The 22,749-nt window shown below is 29.6% G+C and overlaps 1 protein-coding gene across 2 annotated transcripts in view; it reads left to right on the forward strand.

Moving 5' to 3' along the window:
* Positions 1-22,749, forward strand: part of rut (rutabaga) — a 190,123-nt gene that overhangs the window by 164,925 nt on the left and 2,449 nt on the right. The window contains exons 7-22 of one of the 2 annotated variants that reach the window (XM_065509887.1): positions 748-859; positions 930-1,057; positions 1,118-1,421; positions 1,486-1,716; positions 9,206-9,670; positions 9,732-9,907; positions 9,985-10,095; positions 10,223-10,463; positions 13,739-13,885; positions 13,953-14,037; positions 14,095-14,229; positions 14,294-14,468; positions 14,534-15,356; positions 15,540-16,016; positions 19,850-21,069; positions 21,134-21,957. In XM_065509887.1, coding sequence (XP_065365959.1) covers positions 748-859; positions 930-1,057; positions 1,118-1,421; positions 1,486-1,716; positions 9,206-9,670; positions 9,732-9,907; positions 9,985-10,095; positions 10,223-10,463; positions 13,739-13,885; positions 13,953-14,037; positions 14,095-14,229; positions 14,294-14,468; positions 14,534-15,356; positions 15,540-16,016; positions 19,850-21,069; positions 21,134-21,957 — 5,654 coding nt within the window. The remainder of the gene's footprint in view (positions 1-747; positions 860-929; positions 1,058-1,117; positions 1,422-1,485; positions 1,717-9,205; positions 9,671-9,731; positions 9,908-9,984; positions 10,096-10,222; positions 10,464-13,738; positions 13,886-13,952; positions 14,038-14,094; positions 14,230-14,293; positions 14,469-14,533; positions 15,357-15,539; positions 16,017-19,849; positions 21,070-21,133; positions 21,958-22,749) is intronic. The other variant, XM_065509888.1, reaches the window with a different exon arrangement.

Here is a 22,749-nt window from a genome sequence, read left to right on the forward strand (position 1 = left end):
GCTTCTCTCGCTCGTAAAAGCCGGTGAACAATCGGTGTGCTTTAGCAGCATTTTTTTTTTCCAATTAAAGAAGTCAAGCAAAGCTTCCCGCATATGACGCTGGCATAGGTTTTTAGATAGATTATTTTTCACTAGACAGCCGAGTTTTTACTAAACACGTAAGAGAGCTATATTCGGCTGTGCCGAATCTTATATAAATTTTTAAATATTTTTAGGTAAACAAAATTTAATTTTTTTATAATTTATTTAAATTTTTTTTTTAATTTTTATCATTTTCGTTTTTATTTTATTGATTTTATTTATAACAAAAAAATGTTGCGGTAAAAAAAAATTCGCGTTAAAAAATATTTTCCCGATTTTCACCCATTGTAGGTCCAACTTATATAAATCATTGCAATGAATTTTAGAATATCTATCATTGAATATCCATATTGTCTATATTAATGACTTAGTAATCCAGATATAGATCAAAAATAGGGTTATTCCGGTCATCAGCCATTTGTGGGCCGATTTAGTCGATTTTAAATAGCAACCGAGCCGGAAGAATTTCCGATATATTGATGTATTAATCATGTATGTAAGTTATTTGGGAGCTACGGAAAGTTGTAAAAATATTCTTTACTGAAAGCCATATTTTTGAATACTAGAGTGAAAATTTGCCAAGGCTGAATATTTAAGAACTCCAACTTGTTTATTTCACACAAATTGAAATCCTTAAAAGAATCTTAATCTTCTTATTAATTACAGCATTCTGTTTGCGGATATTGTTGGCTTTACCGTATTGTCCTCCCAGTGTAGTGCACAGGAATTAGTAAGACTGTTGAATGAACTCTTTGGTAGATTTGATCAATTAGCTCATGTAAGTATTATTAACATATTGGTCTCTTATCTTTTATATTAAAAAATAAATCATTATAAAACATTTTCAGGACAACCATTGTTTACGTATTAAAATCTTAGGAGATTGTTATTATTGTGTGTCGGGTCTGCCCGAGCCACGCAAAGATCATGCCAAATGTACAGTAGAAATGGGGCTTGATATGATAGATGCAATAGCGTAAGTGCAAAATGAAATGATTTTTTCTTTAAATTGTGTGATAATTTATAAAATTTCCAGTTCGGTGGTGGAGGCTACCGATGTCATGTTAAACATGCGTGTCGGCATTCATACGGGTCGTGTTTTATGTGGAGTTTTAGGTTTACGTAAATGGCAATTTGATGTGTGGTCCAATGATGTAACCTTAGCCAATCATATGGAATCGGGTGGTGAACCGGGTAGAGTGCATGTAACCCGTTCCACTTTAGATGCTTTGTCGGGTGAATATGAGGTAGAGGCTGGCCATGGTGATCAGAGATCATCGTATTTAAGAGATCATGGGGTGGATACATATTTTATAGTGCCACCACCACACAGGCGTAAGGTAAGTTTTAAACAATATAAATTGATTTGTCTAAATAATACTGATTTATTTTATATTTTTTTAGCCTTTAATGTTAAACACCTTAGGTGTCCGTTCAGCTATTGGTTCTCGTCGTAAATTATCCTTCCGCAATGTTTCGAATGTGGTCATGCAATTGCTGCATACCATTAAATTTTCCGAACCCGTGCCATTTTCAAATATAGCCACTGGTTCATTTCCTTCCTCTGCTGGCAGTGGCGGCGGCAGAGGCAGCACAGCGGGCGGTGAAAATCAATTGGAAAAAAGTACTAGAAAGGTAAGTCTTTTGAACATTTTATGCTCAAATGTATTTAAATATTTTATTAGTAGTTTAGTGGCAAAATATGAATATTTTTGCTTTGAATAAAATATTTGCTTAAACATTTTGTTTAATTATTCTAAAAAAAAACAAAAAAAGTAGTTTCGCTTTAAAAATATAAAAAATTACATAAGCTGCATGATTTTTTTTATAAAAAAATAAATACAAAAAAAGGAAGAAAGAAATTACTAACCTTTAAATATAAATTTTCATTAAATGAAAATATAAATAATGAAGAATTCTAAAAGCTTTAAAATTAATTTTTTAATTTTTTGTTTTTATCTTTTCTTTATATTTTTTTCTTATTACCTTATTGGCTGGGCTCTTTATTTATTATAATTTAATATGAATTATTTTCTATGATTTTTTCTTCTAAATTTCACGCTTCTCTTGCATTGAAATTTCGCTTTAAACACTCCAAAATCTGCCTACTTTCAAAATTCTAACTGATTTTATTTCTGCCTTAAAAACCTTTTCTCTGTTTTAATAATTTATTTAATTTTTATTGATTTTAATTTGAATTCTTTTGTTTTTATTCCAGGATGCGGTAAGTTTGATTTTTAATTTTATCTTGTTTTTAATTTCAACAATTTTAAGTTGTTTTCTCTTCGTTATTGGTTTTATATGAGAATATAAAAAGAGAAATATTTTTGTATAAAACATTTCTAAAAAAAACTCTACATATTTATTTGTACATGTTTGTACTATATAATCAAAATGATTTCTATTGTAAAACGTAACTAACAATTTCCGGTTTAATACAATAGTAGTTAAATTATAATTACCATTTATTAAGTAATATTAGTACCATTCTTTATATCTAAAGAATTTATATCTACAATTCTAGATTTCTATTACTCTAGTTAATTTTGTGTTTAACTTTGTAAATGTCGGAATATTTTTCATTTGTTGTGTGTAAATAAAAAAAATATTATTATAATACAATTAGCTTTTAAAAAAAAACTTTTATAAATATTTATGTAAATTAAAAGTAGTATTTAATTATTATAAATAGCTGATCAATTCTTATTCTTTATTTAAAAACGAAATTCTAAATTACACAAAATTTTAATATTTAAGATGATTTGCTTAAAAGTTGTAACGATATAAAATAATCTCATTGAAACATACAAGTTGGTAATATAGTGCTGACCAAAATGCCTTTCAAGCTAGAGATCTGATTATGAATTTCTGTTCCTCTTCCTCAAGCTCATACACTCAAAAAGAATCTTACGCAACTAATGGGTAGAAGTTGAAGAGATATTGGTAATATATCTAATTAATTTGCTGTTTTTCTATAGCGAACGAGTACCTTGAGTGGAAATTTAACATGTGTTTTGTTATTGTAACAAAAACAAAATACACGTCAAATTTCCACTCAAATCACTCGTTAGCTATAGAAAAACAGCACATTAATTAAAAGCGATCAGACGAAGTAATAGATGAACTATTGCAATGAGAACAAACCGTGAGAACCACGAACATTAATCATCTTTTTATACAAACACAATACGATCTTCAACCAATTTCTCAACAAGGTGGTCAAAAAGAACTCACATTTTCTGCAGTAGCTTTGTTGAAAGATAGATTTTCAAGTCGCTTTATGATTTTAAAACCAATGCATTCTTGTTTTTATACCCCTTATCGTGAGTAAGGATATATGTACATAAGTTTGTCATTCCGTATGTAATTTACACATTTTTCATTTGTGACCCCATAATATTGATCCGTCTGTCTGTTGAAATCAACTATCCGAAGACTCCAATTAAATTACAAACATGATTGATACTTTAAAGTATCGGGTATAGTCCCGGTTCGGTTGATATTTAAAATCGAGAAAATCGGTCCACAAATGGCTGAGATATAAGCAGCTTTGCACGAATAGAGTAGAGTATGATAAATCCGACTGCTCTCTAGTGTGTATCCGTGGTATGTCATATTTAGGCCTAACAGAATTTTGGCCTTCGGTTTGTGTCACTCACTGTATAGGTCCACAGAGTTTAGCTTTCCAAATGTCATAAATTTCAGCCTGTGTTCCGTAAGCTCTCCGTTAGGACATACTGCATCCTTGCAAATATTTGCTTCTGAATGGGATAATCGCTATTCTTTGATAACTTCACTAAACTACATAGAGCTATCTTGTCATCCATGATTTCAAGTACACCCTTGGAGACAAGATTTCTTTTACCAGGCAGTTTCAGCGAGATGATTTTCCAAACATCGTCATGGTCATCACCGTATCCAATTTTCTATCTGTTCTAACTATCTGAGTTTTTGTCAAGTCTTGCAAAGTCAGACCAATATTTGACGATCCCAAGACTGCTATTGTCTGAAATTATTATTTTTATCAACAATAGTTACTGAATATTGCAAGTAACAGGTACAATTAAGTCGTTCTTTTATATTTTTCAACATACTGTTAAATGTTGTTCTTTTATTTTCTTCAACATTCGCAGGCAACGTTTTAGAAAAATCACTGGAACAACTGTAGTAACAGGTACTTTTAATATCGTTCTTTCACATTTTTCAACATACTGTTAAATGTCGTTCTTTTGTATCTTTCAACATTCATTAGTAACGTTTTTAAAAAATCACTGGTAACAAAACAAGAAAGTAACAGGTACTTTTAATGTCGTTCTTTTAAGTATTTCAACAAACTGTTAACGACATTTAATATTTTTCAACATTCACTGGTAACAACAGCCTATTTTTAGGCACATTATTTTTTATCTCCAACACAGTGTATAAAATAAAATGTTAAGTACCATATCAGTTAATTCTCTTAAAATTTTGTTACATTTGCTTAATTTTGTTATTTTCCTATTTAAAAAAAAACGTTTTTAAATCAGTAAATATTAGTTTTTGGTTAACATACGAGCAGAGTCATATAACCTGTGTATTACTGTTGTCGATCGACAACACTGATAGTAATGCTGTGCGATAAACTGCGGAATGTGGAAGAGAAAAATACTGGTCATTGCTTTTGCATTTAGAAGGTTAGATCTATATAATAATAATGGCAGAAGTTTTTAAAATAAAAGGTAGCATGAAATGTTGAGACAGCTTCTCGAACATTGCAAGGCCCAACCTAAGCGGATATTATTGATGATAGGTTGGGTATGGACGACATAAGGTTGAGCACCTTCATACGAACATAGGAATGGTTTTATTAAGAATTTGGACTGCCCGGATGGATATATTTCCTTTCTCTTCAATCCTCTTTTATCTGGTTTCACAGTGGTTGCACTCTATGGAGATCTATAAAGATTACTGCATGTATAACTTAAAAAAAAAGTCCGCCGAAAACACCTTAAGAAATTTTGAAAAACATACATCTAAACTTTAGATTCTAAAGCCTTGAAATTTTTAAGAATACAGTAGGCTTAAAGTACGTATTTCCGATCATGTTTAAACGAATAATTTCTCACAATTTTCGAAATAATAAATCTACACGCAGAGAAAAAATATAGTTGTACATGTTTACCATAACCATTTTAACATTTTTACTAGATTTTTAACAATATTATGGTCACTGTAATTATGTATATTATATAATATGTTTAAGTAAACATTAAAATCTGTGAACTTTTGGCAAAACAACTTAAGTGGAATTTTCAAATTTTTCAGGAGAGCCCAAAAACTGTAATTTATCGATCAATATTTTATTATATGTCCTTGAAGAACTTTATTATTTGTCTCAAAGAATTATACAAAGGATAAATAATAAAATAATTATCGATAAATTCAACAGTTTTTGCGAATTATGTTGTTTTGTCAAAAACAAATCAACAACAACTCCAAATAAGTTGATTTGTTTTTTTTATGATATCTCAGAAACTAATATTCGTAAGAAGAAACAGATTAGTGTAAAAGGAGCGCTTTGAAAAATTTATAATAAAAAAAGCTAATATATTTTCATATCTCGACTTAAGATGTTTTGTCCAAACTCCACTGAAATGATTGTAGTAATTAAGAATATGTTTGTGGCAACCATTTGTATGATGTAATACTTCACCATATGATATAATGATTCATCATGAACATGATTGCCATATACATATATTTATTTACTACAATAATACATATGATTGATTATAATCATGTTAATAGTAACTTAAACATATTATGGTTACCGCAATTAATGAAGAATACCAAAAAATTTCATTATCGTGATGGTATAATAATGAAAAAAAGAACTGAAAGCAAATCATCTTATCATATAAAATCAAAAATTAACTCGTTGTACATTGGAACTATTTTAATTTTTGGTTTAATAAAATTTTAGTAGAAATTTTCATAATTAAATACATAACTACATTTACGATCAAAAAAAAAAAAAAATAATTAAACCTTTAGTTTTTGTTAATAAATAAATTACTTTTCTACTTCTATAAAGTCTTAACTCTACTATTTCTTCTATTATATTTTCTTTCTCTATTTCTACAAAACCTTTGTTTTTTTCTTTCATTTTCTTTTGTTTGTTTATTCATATATTTTAATTTCTTTCTCACTATTATTGACTAAATCTCTTCTTACTCTATCTCTATTTAACTATCTATTATTAATTTGATTACATTTTAAAAATTATTTATGTTTGTTTATGTTTTATTTCTTGTTTTATTATTATTATTATACATTTGTTTTTGTGTTTCATTTGTGTTTTTTTCTCTAGGTAATACGTCTACAAAAAATCTTACATGCTCCAACACCACCAGGTGGTGGTGCTACCATACAAGTAGGAACAACTTCTAATTCAACTTCGAATACGATTAGTCGCATTCATAGACTTAATAATCACAAAAATAAAGTGAGATTTGTTGTTTGCAAGAAAAAAAAAAACCATCGACAAAAACAAAACATAAATCCATTATTTTTGAAACAAACTAAATTTTGAACAAAAAAAAAAACAAAATATTTTTACAAATTGTTATTTGTTTTTGTTTTTACCAATCCCCATTCATTTGCTGGTTTTGAGAAAAAAAATAATTGTTCTTTTTTATTTTTGAGTTAAAAAATGTTTTCAAAATAATTATTTCGGTTGCAGTTTTTTTTCTTATTCATGAACTTTTTTTACGTTTAATATTTAACTACTGTCGGTTGAAGTAGATCGAATTTAAAGTTCTTTTATAATATTTGTTTAATACTTGATTTCTATTTTAATAGTTTGCTAGGACTTTAAGTTCGATTTGCAAAATATGACAGTTAATCGTTTTAATATTTTAGTTGCGTTTTTATGATGTTGATTCCTTAAATTAATAATAATGTGTTCTTTTGAAGAAATGTTTGGATTAATATTTTAGGAATGTTAGTAATAGTTGTTTAATTAATTTGACAGCTTTATTTAGTTAAGTACTTAGGAATGACAGAAGCCACATTAAATATTGTTACGTTTTTACCTTTAAAAAAATGTGGTTTATTTCCTTTAAATAAACCGGATACTTTAGATTGCAAATAAAAGCAGTTTAATAGTTTAAAATGTGTAACAACTCTTTATTTATTCAAATTCAAACAACAATAGTTTAAATGGTCACTCAATTAAACACGTTTGTAATTCACAGAAATACACACACTTAAATTACACATTTTATAATGTACAAGAATGCAGTTGATGTTAACTTTAACAGCACCTATGATAAAGTGACTAACTATTGCAACTGCCGCCACTATTTATACACAGTGCCATTTTCCTACGAGTAGCTTCATGATTGTTCTTAACGGACAAAACTAGAATATATACTTACAAACAATGCTAACAACTGCGTGCTATCAACATTGTTGATAACTATGTAACTCCGTCTGTACACCCAAATAAAAAATTAAAGAAAGGCCTCTTTTCATATCTGTTATATTTAAAAAATATATTTCAGTTAAAATTTTGAATTTTTTGTTGATTTTTTTTTTGTTTTTCCCAAATATCTTCGGTAATAATTATCCAAAATAGTTTCTAACACTATACTCTTAATTCTGATATACTCCAAACTGAGACATATACAGGCCTGTCACAGAATTCCATTCCGATCGAAAATAGAATTAATTCCGTATTTTGCTTCTTCAGGAAAAGTAAAACGGGATGAAACCACTTTCAGTTTTCAAAATGGAATTGATATTTTTTTGTAATTATTTGTTTTTCTAAAATTTTTAATCAATTTCTGTACCAAACGCTTTTGTTTTAATATAAAAACGTAGTGAAATTTAAATCAGTAATATAGAATTATTAAATATTTTTGGAATTAATAAATTACACGGAATCCGAGGAACCTAAAACGAAATCGATCGGAATAAAAAGTACTGAATTAAAACCATTCCAAAATGTGTGACAGGCCTGATAGAGTTTTTTTTGTAAAATCTCAATCCGCCTAGTCGTGAAAAATATTCAAGGTTCAAATTTTAAAATGAGTTTGGAAAATAAAAGCGATCAGTAGTAACTCTATTTTAATACACACTCTTTAAAAACACAATTTATAATTTACTGATAACACAGTTGATGTTAACTGTAACAGCGCTCTTCAACTTCTAGTAGTTTCATGAATTATCTAACAGACAAAACTAGAATGTTCCATTTGCACTATGATCACCTAGAGGTTTTAGCAGCTTTAATGTTAATGTTAGCTGCTTTAACAGTTAATGTTGCCATACTTATAAACAATGTTAATAACAGCGTGTTATCAACATTGTTGATTATGCTATTAAGGTATTATTTTATGACAAAACAATAAACATAGTTCAAACATTCTTATTAGTTTAAAACTTTTTTGTTTGAAACACAACCAAAATTTGTTTAAACTATCATAATATATTAATTTAATATATAATTTTCTTTAACAAGTCCGTTCGAAGATTTAATAGGTTTATAAAACCTAATTCTAAAATAGAATTTTGTAAATCCAAACATTTCTGAAAAAAAAACAAAATACTATCCAAAACTACATTTGAACTTCCCCGAAGTTGTTTACAAGTTTAAAAAAAAAATTGTCTTGATTAATTTGCAATTTGCATGAATTTGAGTTCTATTAAATTCGTTCAACATTTTCTTTTTTACAACAAAATCTTAAACATTAGTTACATACTTATTTTCCATTGTACGATTTTTTGTAAATTTTGTAAAATACATCAGAAGTTAGAAATTTCATTCCAAAGCATGAATTAGCTTTATAAATATATATCAAACATATATCCATATAAAAAAATCAACATTTCAGTCATACTCGTATTATTGCATGTAGAAGTTAATTGTACTAACATTTTATCTTTGGGTGTAAGATTTATTTGCAAAAACCATAAATATTTTTTTTTGTTTTTCTTTATTATTTATTATAACATGTTTAAACTTTAGCACATTTTCTAAATAATATATCTAATTTGTTTCTATTTTTTTCCAACATTTTTTTAAATTTCATTTTAACCCCTCAAAAAACAAACAAAATACCACACAAAAACTATACTATAGTCCAAAGTAACCGATAAATTTAAGAGACCTTTTCGCAAGCGTCACTCTTCGGTTCATCATCAGCCTACGAATCGTGTCAATCGTTTTCTCTCTCAGGCCATAAATGCTCGTTCGGTGGATTGTGATAAATCTGAGCATGTGGATCGTATATCTTTGAAATTTCGCGAAAGCGATAAGGAAAGAGAATATCGTAAAGATTTCGATTTAGGTTTTACCACCGCCATGGGCTGTTCTCTTTTGCTGTTGATATTGGGGGCTGCCCTACAAGTTACTGCTTTGCCCAGAACTTTGATATTGTTGTTACTATTTCTGACGGCTTTCGTGTGGGTGAGTGCTGTGTTAATGCTTTTGTTGGCGGTACGTTTAAAGTGGATCAATTGGGATTTATCGCAAAGTTTTACCTTGCGCATGGCCATAACCATATTTACGGTGATTTTAATTTATTCTGTGGGTCAAGTGAATGTGGTAAGTTGTTATTAAACTAATTACAAAAAAACCAGGCATATAAATATTAGTTTAATTCCAGTTTACTTGTGTTTCCGACCATCCCTGCTCCAGTAATATTACCACCTCCGCACCCACTCTTGAGGAAGATCTACTAATGATGGCCCATCAAAGTGAGGCTCATCGTAAATGTTCTCTGCCCCAATATGTCTCACTATCAGCCACATTTGCTTTATTATCTGTATCGGTGTTTTTAAGGTAAATCTTTACATAAATAGCCAAATAACCTTTTTGAAATACATACAACTAAATCAATAAATTATTTTTAATTCTAGGTTGCCCATTATATTTAAATCATTGCTGGTGATAATGATGGGTGTCATTTATGGTTTATTTATCGAACTATCCCACACGAATATTTTTGATTGTTATGACAGTCGTGTCAGGTAAGTGTACCAACACAAAATTATGAGTAAAACTAATGTGCTAATGTTTTCCTTGTTCTTTCCTTGGTTTTGACACCTCTTGCTCTCCCTCTCTCTATTTTTAAACACACTTTTTTATATATTATAGCGCCTCGATTCCACTTCATTTAATCTCATTGGCTCGTATTTTAATTTTTATGATTGCCATCCTTGTCCATGGCCGTTTAGTTGAGTGGACAGCAAGGTTAGATTTTCTGTGGCAATTACAGGCATCTCAAGAGAAAAAGGAAATGGATGTTTTGCAAGAGTCGAACAAAAGAATATTGCACAATTTGTTACCAGCCCATGTGGCTGCACATTTTCTTGATAATCAATTTCGCAGTAATATGGTGAGTATACAAAGTGCAAAATTGTTTTTTATTGTTTTGTAGTTTTATTTTATCTTTAATGTTGATTTATTTCGATGTAAGTGCTGATTAAAGGTCAAGTTTATTGACATTAACAGATAAAATGAGTCTAACATTTTAATTGTTTTTATTTGTTTTCTTAATGAAATTGGCTGTAATATTTGCTGTTGTATTGTACATTAGGATGGCTTAGTTTGTATGGATAGATTCTAAACTAAAATTAAAATTTATTTTAAATTACATACAATTTTGATAGATATTCAGGTATTCGATACATAGATGCTTTAAATTTCATGTTTGTTTCAAAACATTATCATTAACCACTACCCAGGAGTTTAAGCAAGTAGTCAATGTATCCCTTATAGACAGCAATTGTCACTAATGTCTGATCACTTGACACCAATTTATATATTTTGGGTCATTTGAAACGAATGTGTTCTTTGTAGTGCAAAGAGAAGGCAATTGGTTACTTTATACATCCTATGTAATCTAGCATGTTGACACTTGTCACTTAAGTGTCTCTAAGTAATCTAGAGTGTAAACGTTTATTTTGTACTGCATTTTTTTGTGAGTAATTCGTACAAACTGCTTTTATACAAATTGTGTTATAATTCTCACATAGTTTATTTTCTTTCTGCTTAAGTATACTGACATCCCATGTAATCTAGTGTGAAGGCAATTGCCTCTTTAGTGTCTTCAAGTAACCTAGAGTGTAGTATCTTTAAACGTTTATTTGGTACTGCAGTTATTTTACCCACCAGAAGTAATCTACTGGAGAGTTTTCGGAGGAAGTTTTGTTATATTGAAGAAAACTAAACTGTCTTGTTAGTAGAGAACATCGATAGCTTTTATTAGGTCCATACAAATATGGCTATCGAAATAAATATTTGGGGTATTCAAACGTTGTGCTATCAAGTCATATTGTCATAAAGTACTAATGTTTTACAATAGTTTTGAAAATTGTTGTTATGCTTCAAAGAAAAAAGTCCTAAAATAATAAGAGCTTTTATGCTGTGTTTATTGTTTTGTCATAATTAAACAGTGCAAATCTAAGTCGAAAGGGAAATACTCTTCATCGAGCCCTAGCAACGACGTATATAACGCCTACAATCGGTCAAAATCGGGAAAATTATTTTTTAACACGAATTTTTTTTCACCAAAAAAAAAATTTTATCATTAAATTTTTTTCACAAATAAATTTGAATAAAAATTTTGGCATACATTTTTTTTCAATAAAAAAATTAAAAAAAAAAATTTTAAATTTTTAAATGAAAATTTTTTTTTCACCAAAAAATATATTTTTTTATCATTAAATTTTTTTCACAAATAAATTTAAAAAAAAAATTTTGCATAATTTTTTTTCAATAAAAAAAAATATTTAAAATTTTTATTTTAAAGTATAATATTAAAAATATTTATATTAGTTTTTTTTTTATCAGATTCAAATTTGAAATAGCACACTAATTAATTTTCACAAATATAAAAATAAATTTTCTCAAAAATTAGAAAAATAGGGTTGTATTGTTAAGCGAATTTGTATTGTGATTTGTTTCCAATCGAATTATTCGATTATATCCATCAATTTTTTTTAGTTGTGGTAACCGAATTCATTGTTAAACAAATGATCTTCTATTTATTGTATCGCAAAAATCTATACAAATTCGCTACTGTAATAAAACAGTAATTACAGAAATTTCAAAATAAATATTCCTGGGAAATTTTTACCGATTAGGAACCCTAGTTTTCTTTCTATCTTTTATTCGAATAATCGAAAAATAAAATTATTTTTTATTCGATTAATCGAATAAATTTATTTTTGAGTTAAAATTTCATAATAACCTAATTCATGGTTAATCAAATGATCTTCTATTTCTTATATCGATAAAATCTATGAATATATCGAATCACTCGATTTGCAACAAATCACAATACAAATTCGCAGCTGTAATAATACAAAAAATTCTAAATATTCCCTGGAAATGTTTACCGATTAGGATACAAATTATTCGAATAATCGAAAAATAAAACTATTTTTTATTCGATTAATCGAATAAATTTATTTTTGAATTAAAATTTCATAATAACCTAATTCATTGTTAATCAAGTGATCTTCTATTTCTTGTACCTATGAATAAGCAACAAATCACAATACAAATTCACTGCTGTAATAATACAGAAATAAATAAATATTCCCTGCAAATTTTTACCGATTAGGATCCCCAGTTTTCATTCTAACAAAAATTATTCGAATAATCGTGAAAAATATATATATTTTTATTCGAATGAACAACATTTTTCATGTTAAAAAAAAAATTATTCAGTCAATAATTGTCGATTAATCGAATACTCGAATAAATTTATCATCAAGTTAAAATTTCATAATAACCGAATTCATTGTTAATTAATAATACTGTAACTACAGAAATATAGAAATTTCTACAATAAATAAATATTCCCAGAAAATGTTTCCCCATTAGGAACCCTAGTTTTCTTTCTAATAAAAATGATTCGAATAATTTTTCATTTTTCAATTTAGAAAAAAAAATTATTCGATTAATGGAATACTCGAATAAATTTATTTTTAAGTTTAAATTTAAATTTCATAAATTTAGTTTATATAAACAAAAGTTTTGAGAAAAATATCTCAGCAAAACAAGACTAATAGATTATAATGTTACTACAAGTTGATAACAATCGAAATTTTATTAGAAACAACTTTCTACATATACATATTTTCGAATTGAGTTTGGATTAACATACCAAGCTATGAACATTATGAAACTTAATTTAAGACATTAGGACTTAATTTAGAACATTATGAAATGAAAATCTTGTAACTAAATAATGATTTTCAAATTAATAATAAACAACATATATGTATGTATGTATACAATTTATAATCTTTTTGAACATTTAAAATAACTTTGAGTCTAAATTCATTCAATCAACAATTATTTCATAAAGTATTTAACTAGACTAATTAAAATTATATAAAATTAATCTATCATTTTAAATAAAAAAATTATAAAATTTTATTCGATTAAAATAAAACTCGAATAATTTACAAGCCTGCCACTTAGCCCCTTATTTTGAAAAACACTTAATCACAAAAGTGTTTAATGTGAGTTGAAGTTCTTAAGTTTGTTTATTTTTATTTTAATTAATTTTTAATTTTATTAAAATCTCATTTAATTTATTACATCTCTTCTCTAACTCTTTCCAATCATAAAAAATTTAATATTTTCCTTTCTATTTAGGAACTATACCATCAAAGTTATGCCAAAGTTGGTGTAATATTTGCCAGTGTGCCAAATTTTCATGAATTTTATACGGAAATGGATGGTTCCGATCAGGGTCTAGAGTGTTTGCGTCTGCTTAATGAAATTATAGCAGATTTTGATGAGGTTAGTTGGAACATACATTTTATATATTAGATTTCTAATAATTATTGTAAATTTTCAAAATATGCAGTTACTTAAAGAAGAAAGATTCCATGGCATTGATAAAATCAAAACTGTGGGTAGTACTTATATGGCTGTTGTAGGTTTAATACCAGGTACAGTAAAAAAACTCTAAAGCAGCTATATAAATAATAATGAATTTTCTTTTTAAGAATATAAAATCAATCCGGTGGATCAAAATTCTGTAAGACGTCATATGACCGCTTTGGTGGAATATGTTAAGGCTATGCGCATGTCTTTGCAGGAGATAAATAGTCATTCCTATAATAATTTTATGTTAAGAGTTGGTAAGTATTTGTTTAATTAACAAAATAATTAACTGTATTAAATGTTAATATTTTTTTCATTTAGGCATTAATATTGGGCCTGTGGTGGCTGGCGTCATAGGAGCCCGCAAGCCTCAGTATGATATTTGGGGCAATACAGTTAATGTTGCCAGTCGCATGGACTCGACTGGTATACCAGGCTATACACAAGTAACTCAAGAAGTTGTGGACAGTTTACAGGGCTCACATTTTGAATTCAAGTAAGTTTGTTGCAAACATATTTATTAAAGATTAATCTTTATGTAAACGTTTCTTTTTTAAACAGATGTCGTGGCACTATTAAGGTTAAGGGTAAAGGTGATATGATTACCTATTTCCTCAACGACAATGCTAGCAATGGCCTCAATGGTGAGGTACGCAATGCCATGATTGGTAACCGGCCATCCTTTGGTCAGCTACCACAAACCCAACTGGCCAGCCAATTACAACCCACTGAGTATTATCAAAAACAAAGTCAATACCAAGAAAACAACTATCATGTCAATATGAATTCCGAAACGTATAATGTAAAGAAAGATTTCGGTTTCAATAACATGGAACAGGAGGGCAATAATGTCTTAATTAAAGCCAATTCCATCAATGAAGAGCAGCAGTTACTGCTGCAACATATGCAGCCGCAACATCATCAGCATCATTTGCAACAGCAGCAGCAACAAAGAATGAATAGTAAGTTGCAGAAACAACCGTTCCTTGCCAATGGTGGACTACCCAATATACATGAGAATGGTCATAATGGTGAACATAATGGTAATGATCATAATGGTTTCACTAATGGTTACAACAATTATCCAGGTGGCGGAGGAGTCGGTGGGAATGGTTTCTCACAGCAGCAGCAGCAACAACAGCAGCAGACCGCTGCACAGCATCAACGCCAGCATTCTTCTAGTTCTATGAGCAGTATGGGTTTAAATCCTAATTCCATAACACAGCAACAGCAACAACCTTTACCTCAACCACTACCACCACCAACTCCTCTATCATCTACATCAGCAATGTCCAATATAACACCCGCCCTACAGCATCATCAACTCCAAACTCAAAATCAGAATCAAAATCAACAACCAGCATCATCCCTGACACCCGCATCGGTAATGTTCCGTGAACAATTTAATATTATTGAAAATCCTAGCAATAGTCGTTACAATATTCTTAATAATTATAATAATCCTCCTACTCCTCTCTCACAACATTTAATGCATCATCATCATCAACAACATCAACAACAACACAATCAACTACAACAACCACAAATTGAACACGATCAACAACAGCAACAACAAATGCATGATCCTTACGCTCCGCTGGAAAATTTCAATAATTTATTGTATGGTGCCGCTAACGGTGGTAATGGTAAACGTGAACAAATGCATGCATCCTCCATCCTCCATACAACAACAACAACAAATCTAACTACTTCTACAACTACTACTACTACACCAACTTCTACCACTACTTCTACTACTGCATTAAATAATTATCATCATTATTTGTATCAGCATCATCCGGCAATGCAACAACATGCTCATCATAATCTTAATAATCATCTATCACATCTTAATAATTATCATCAACAACAACAGCATAACAATAAAAACTATCAGCAGCAACAGCAACTACAACAACAGCAAACATCTTCGTTGTCTTCTTCGCCCATTTTGACTCACAACAACTCGAACTCGAATCATTTCAGCAATTATCACAATTGTCGCGAAAGCGAACCGTTATTGCTCGCCACCCAAGTGGCCAAGGTGAGTTACATAGACGATGATAGTAGTTGTGATGATAATGCTAATGAAGAAGATGCATTTTTGGGTGGTAACGAAGAATACCTCTTATGATTTCATCACAAGTAGTTGAATGTTGTCGTCACTAGTTAGTAGAGTCAGATGTTTGCTCTCCAAATTCGCACAATTCAATTTCAATTAGTAGTAGATTTCATGTGTGCAAATTTCATCATTGGTGTTGGTTTCCAAATGTAGAGAATTTCCCTTTTAGTTTACCCGACTTTGTAAATATATATACAAACAATTTGGTATTTTATTTTTATACATATTTTAAACACTTTCTGTTCTTTCGAAACCTTCCAGAACTACGCTCTTAAGTTTAAACCAAAGTGGATTAAGAGGTTTTAAACATAACACAACCTCTATTTCAGCATCTTTGTGATATGTTTGTATCGCTAATTCAAAAATAAAATACCTGTCGAGAAAGCGTGAGTGCTTTATTTTTCTTAAAAAGTATCCAATCAAGAATTGGTTTCAAAATTATGTATGTATATTTCATTATCTTTCGAAACACTTCCTATTCAGTATAATGATTTGATCCCTTCCTGAAATTATTTATGAAAATCGTCATCATCGTTCAACCTGAATTAGGTTTGAAAGCTGGAAATGGTATCAGTGAAATTTTATTCTGAAATATATACTTTTTCGGTATTCCCTAGATTTCAAAGGAACTATAGTCCAACATTTTAAAAAGTAGTTTGTTGTTTTTAAATTTAAAAATTAGTTAAAAGTGTCCTGATTTATTGAGAATTCGAAAAGACATTTACATATTTAACAGTTATATAGTCGGACATAGCTAAATCGCCATAGATCTACACCATTTCTAAATTCAGAAATTTCCAAATGAGCTTCAAATAAATGTTAAATTATATTTCAGAATTTTCTAATAGAATTTCAGAAATTTCGAATTGTATTTCGGAAAATTCTAATTGTGTTTCAGAAGTTTCCAATTGTATTTCAGAAATTTACAATTGTATTTTTTAATTTTTTATAATTGTATTTCAGAAATCTCCATTTATATTTCTACTAGAAACCTCTGATATATAACTTGAAATTTCTAAAATACAAATGAAAACTTCTAAAACACAATGAGAATTTTCTGAAATACAATTCGAAATTTCTGAAATTCTATTCGATATATTTTTGGATAAACAATTCAAAAATTCTGAAATTCAATTTGAAATTTCTGAAATACTTTTTGAAATTTCCATTAATTATTTGATCAATATTTCAGTGGAAGAGCCATAACAATTTTGTTCACAAAAATTGTATAAAATGTCATATAGTTCTTGTTCAAATTGGTATATTTCTGGGATTCTCGGAACAAAACATCATGCTGGTCTTAGGCGGCACCAACGAATCCAAATATTGAATATAATATATTTATTATCTCTGATATATAGCGACAGGTCAATGTTTTATCATCCTCTCCATTAATTTAGTCACTGGTTTCGTAATTATCATTAGTTTTGAATATGGAAATGTTTTCAGTTTTCAAGGAAAACTACACAATCAGAAAATTTCAAATTTCATTTGAGTTTCTACATTAAATGGAAAATATGAAGTTGAACTTGAGAAAATTCGAAATTTAATTTAGAATATCTGTGTGATTTTGGAAAAATTCTTATTAAAATTGAGAAAAATCTATATGAAATTTAAAATTTCTATATAAAATGGAGAAAATTCCAATTGAAATGGTAAAAAATCTATTTGAAATTGAGAATTTCTATTTGAAATTGGGAAATTCAATTAACTCTCTGAAGCTACCAAATCTTTATCTGGATTACTTACATTGACAATATAAATATTTAATGATGGACTTTTTAAAGACCTTTTCAAAATCGGGAAAACATATTTTTTTACTTTTTTTTTCATAAAAAAATGTTTCCAAAAGAAAAAAAAATTCCCAAAAATTTTTGTTTTCTCAATTTTATTTAGAATTTTCTCAACTTCAATCGTAATTTTCTAAATTTCATTTTGAATTTCTCAATTTTATTTCGAAATTTTCAAAATTGCTTTGGAATTATCTCAATTTTGTTTTGAAATTTTCACAATTTCTTTTTAGAATTTTCTCAATTTCATTTTGAAAATCACAATTTGATTTTGAAATTCTCAATTTTATTTTGAAATTTTCAGAAATTTCTTTGGAATTTTCTCAATTTAAATTTGATTTTGAAATTCTCAATTTTATTTTGAAATCTTCACATTTTTATTTCATTTGAAATTCTCAATTTTATTTTGAAATCTTCATAATTTTATTTCAAAGTTTCAGAATTCATTTTGAAATTCATTTTCATAATTTCATTGAAAACATTCTCAATTTCATGTTGAAATCGTCAATTTCATGTTGAATTTCTCAATTTAATTTGAAATTTTCAAAATTGCTTTGGAATTATCTCAATTTTGTTTTGAAATTTTCATAATTTCTTTTTAGAATTTTCTCAATTTCATTTTGAAAACTCTATTTCATTTTGAAATTCTCAAATTTATTTTGAAATTTTCAGAATTTTGAAATTCTCAATTTTATTTTGAAATTTTTACAATTTCTTTGGAATTTTCTCAATTTAAATTTGATTTTGAAATTCTCAATTTTATTTTGAAATTTTCATAATTTCATTGCAAATTCATTTGAAGTTCTGAATTTTATTTTAAAATTTTCATAATTTCATTGAAAACTTTCTCAATTTCATGTTGAAATCGTCAATTTTATGTTGAATTTCTCAATTTAATTTTGCAATTTTCAAAATTGCTTTGGAATTATTTCAATTTTGTTTTGAAATTTTCACAATTTCCTTTTAGAATTTTCTCAATTTCATTTTGAAAATCACAATTTAATTTTGAAAACTCTATTTCATTTTGAAATTCTCAGTATCATTTTAAAATTCTCAATTTCATGTTGAAATTCTCAACTTTATTTTGAAATTTTCACAGCTTCTTTTGAAAATTTCTCAATTTTATTTTCAAAACTCTATTTTATTTTCAAATTCTCAATTTCATTCTGAAATTATCAATTTCATTTGAAATTTTCTCAATTTAAAATTGAAATCATCATTTGGAATTTTCTGAATTTCTATTTTATTTATAATTCACTCAGTTTAAAATTGAAATTCATTTGGAATTTTTACAACTTAAATTTCAATATGAATAAAAAATGCTGTAGTCAATTGAGTTCCATTCTCACTTTGATTTAAAAAATGTTTTCTAATATTACTCTTTAAATCAAAGTTTCAGTTGAATGCGACAAATGTCAGTATGATATTAGATAGATATATAAATGTTTCAGTTTCCTGTAGCTGAGCTGATAAACCTAGAAATTGTACACTACCTTCAAATTTGCCAGGATAAGAAAACACTAAGGACAACAAGACATGACACACAAACTGACTGACTGACTGTACAATCTCGTTCTCTAAATCTTCGCTGTATTCAATATTCCCAAAACTCCTAACAATGATCTCATTTATATGTGTATTTTATTATTATGTACTTTATTTACTAAATGGTTAATGGTTTTCTATATTTTATTTGTAAATAATTGTTTTTGTATATTTTCTATGTTCTTTCAATCCATTAAATGTGTGTATGTGTGTTGCGCCTTAATGCATGGTGGAACATGTTACTCTAAACCATCATTATCTTTATGTGTCTTCATATTTTTAACTTTTTGCGTGTGTATGTATCGAACTGAAAATCTAAATGTAACTACCAAACAAACATCCATAAAAATGATGCTTTAAAATCCTCGTGCTAAATCCCTTATCCAAAACAAAAAAAAAAAAATAATGTAAATCATAAAGATAATGCCCATGCAACATCATCAACAAATGCATCATACTCCCACTAAATATGAACCACCACGTTATATGTGTCCCAATAATTTGTTTATACAACAACAGCAACAACTCCAACAGAATTACCAGCACTACCAACAACAGCAACAACAACAACAATATCCTCTGTACTCCCAACAACCACAACCTCCTCTACCAGCCCTACCACCCAAACCTGCCACATTAACAACGAGTCTAAAACAGAATACCCCTCTTCTACGATCATACATGAAGCCTCTGCCGAAGCTACCAACTGAACTGGAAGAGAGTCGCGAAATGTCTTCCACAGATGATCTAAGTTCCCGACCTCATTCGCCCTCAATGAGTTCGTCCGACGAAAGTTATTCCAAAACCACCGAGGGAGAGGGTGAAGAGGACTCACCTCGCATAACAGCAGCTAATAATCATGTGACCCGCAACGGTGGCAATCCCCTGCAATGGCTTTATCCCTGCGACATACAAGTGGATCCCACATCACCCGTCATCGACATGTCCAATCTGAAAGATTTCGAAGTGAGCTCCACAACTGAAAGTCAGGGTCAGTACACCACAACAACACAAAATAAGGGAGACTCCTGTAATAGTTTTGAGTATCAAGATCGTTTGGTTTTGGCTCAAGGCAAACAGGGTCAAGGCGCGGGTCAAACATCGGGAGGTGGCAATCAAAATGCCACCAAATCACCATTTGAGAGGGAATTGCAAAGACTTTTAAATGAATCCTCTAGGGCTAGAGGTTTAGCAACTACAACACATAATTCAACAGCAGCCACAGCTTCTTCGTCGACGGGCGGTAATATAACATCCGTTTCGGGGGGAAATGCAGAAGGCGGCAATACGACCAGCAACAGCAGTAGTCGCAACAACATAGACATAAGCTACTCTGGTAGTAATAGTAAACTAAGTTCGAATGGTCTGAATGTGGCCGCTGGCATTGGAGGAAGTGGTAGCTTGGGCAGTAATGGCAACTTGAGCGGCAGTACTCCACTCAGTGGCAACAATAATTTGAAGAATGTTACAACAGCCATGGCAGCCACAATATTGGATGAATTGAATTCGCCTACAACGGGAAGACTGCAAGGTTCGAAGATACCTGTGAGTACAAGTTTCATGATTGCCAAACATCCGGTGGGTCTAGAGGCTATAAAGGAGATAACCAGAAATAAAAATCCCTCAGAATCCAGTCAAATGTAAGTTTAAAAACCAAACAAATATTTACTTCCATTTCATATTACAATACTTATTTTCAAATAGGCAAACATCTGATACCGAATCATGTGAAATACTGCATGAAACACGTAATCAATTAAATTTGGCCATGATGGATATGACCAATAAATCTTCGACCTCAACAAATGGTACAAACTACAACAACTATCCTCAGCATATACAAAATCAACAACAACAACAGCAGCTGCAGCAGCCGCAACAACAACAGCAACCAATTGCAACCAAAGAACATAATCATCGTCATCGTATGCGACCACGTTCCAAAGATTTCGATCAAAGTCACGAAAGCCTGGATCAATTAGACGATCCGGCCGATAATAAAAACTCACGCTACAATCGTCATCATCATCACCACCATCATCACCATCACACAAATCACCACGGTCACAATCATCAGCGACAACGGAACAATCATCAACATCATGCCAATAATCATGATGAAGATGAACGTGACGATACGGAGGATAATTTGGCCGATGAAGAATTTGAGGATGATGAAGTTGGTCGTGATGTACGCAAAAAACGTTTGGCTCAACCCGACATGATCAATCACCATCTTCAGCAGCAGCAACTGCAGCTGCAACATCACCATCAGCGTGGTCCATATCATAGTGAAGACGATTTAGACGATGAAGAGGATGAGGAGCATGATTGTGGTCCGGAGGAGGCTTTGGTCGGAGCTTTATCGAATGGTTTGCACGATCATCGCAACGATTTAATGGAAGCGAATGTGATAAATGATGAGCTCAAATATGGTGCCGGTCATCATAATCATCAGTCGATGGACTCGAATCATTTGGAAAGTCAATCCGAGTGGTCGGATGATGATTGTAGGGAAGAAGCTACAGGTGAGAGTTTGTACTTAATAACACAGTCCAACAGCATTTTTGGAACAAAGTAGCGACCCTATAATTCTGAAAGAGCATGTTGAGTAGAAAATTTTTGTAGAATAAACTTATAGTCCAGCTTGTCAAGTGGGTCAAAGTTTTAATTTTTTGATCGAAGGTAGCATTAAACTAATTGAAAAAAATGTTGTAAGTTTATATCTGAGAGAATTTTTATTGTGGAATTTTATGGTGATCATTTTTGTGGAAGATCTTAACCCTCCATTTAGGGAACAATTGTACAATTTTTCGATAAAATCAAAGAAAGTCATTTCAAAAAGGACATTTAAGGATTAAAATATTCTACGAGGCGACTAGGTCCACTTAAGTGAGCCAAGTTTTACTTTACACGCTTTTGCATTAGGTTCTCTTTTCGGATCATATACAAATTTTATATAGTCCTGAAGAAAATTTTTTCTACAAAAGAAAAAATGTAGGGACTTTTTTGGGAAAAAAGTAAAAAATACGGCCATTTTTACATGATCCAACTTTTGATGCATGTAACTTTTTATGGGTACGAGATAACCGTTAAAAGGGTTCTTGATGTTATTCAAAATTTTATAGCAAAAATAGCTGATATTTTTAAAAAAAAAATTCGATCGTCCATAGGACCGCCATATCTAAAAAACCAAAATAAAATCGAGCAGAATTATAAAAATAAATAAACCTAAATATCTCTTGAACTAAAGGTATGCACGTTTTTGTAGATCTCCTTAAAGACTATTTTTATTTTAAAGTTCATCTCCTTCGAATCAT

Source organism: Calliphora vicina, chromosome 4 (assembly GCF_958450345.1).
Source record: "Calliphora vicina chromosome 4, idCalVici1.1, whole genome shotgun sequence".
NCBI classification, from domain to species: Eukaryota; Metazoa; Arthropoda; class Insecta; order Diptera; family Calliphoridae; genus Calliphora; species Calliphora vicina.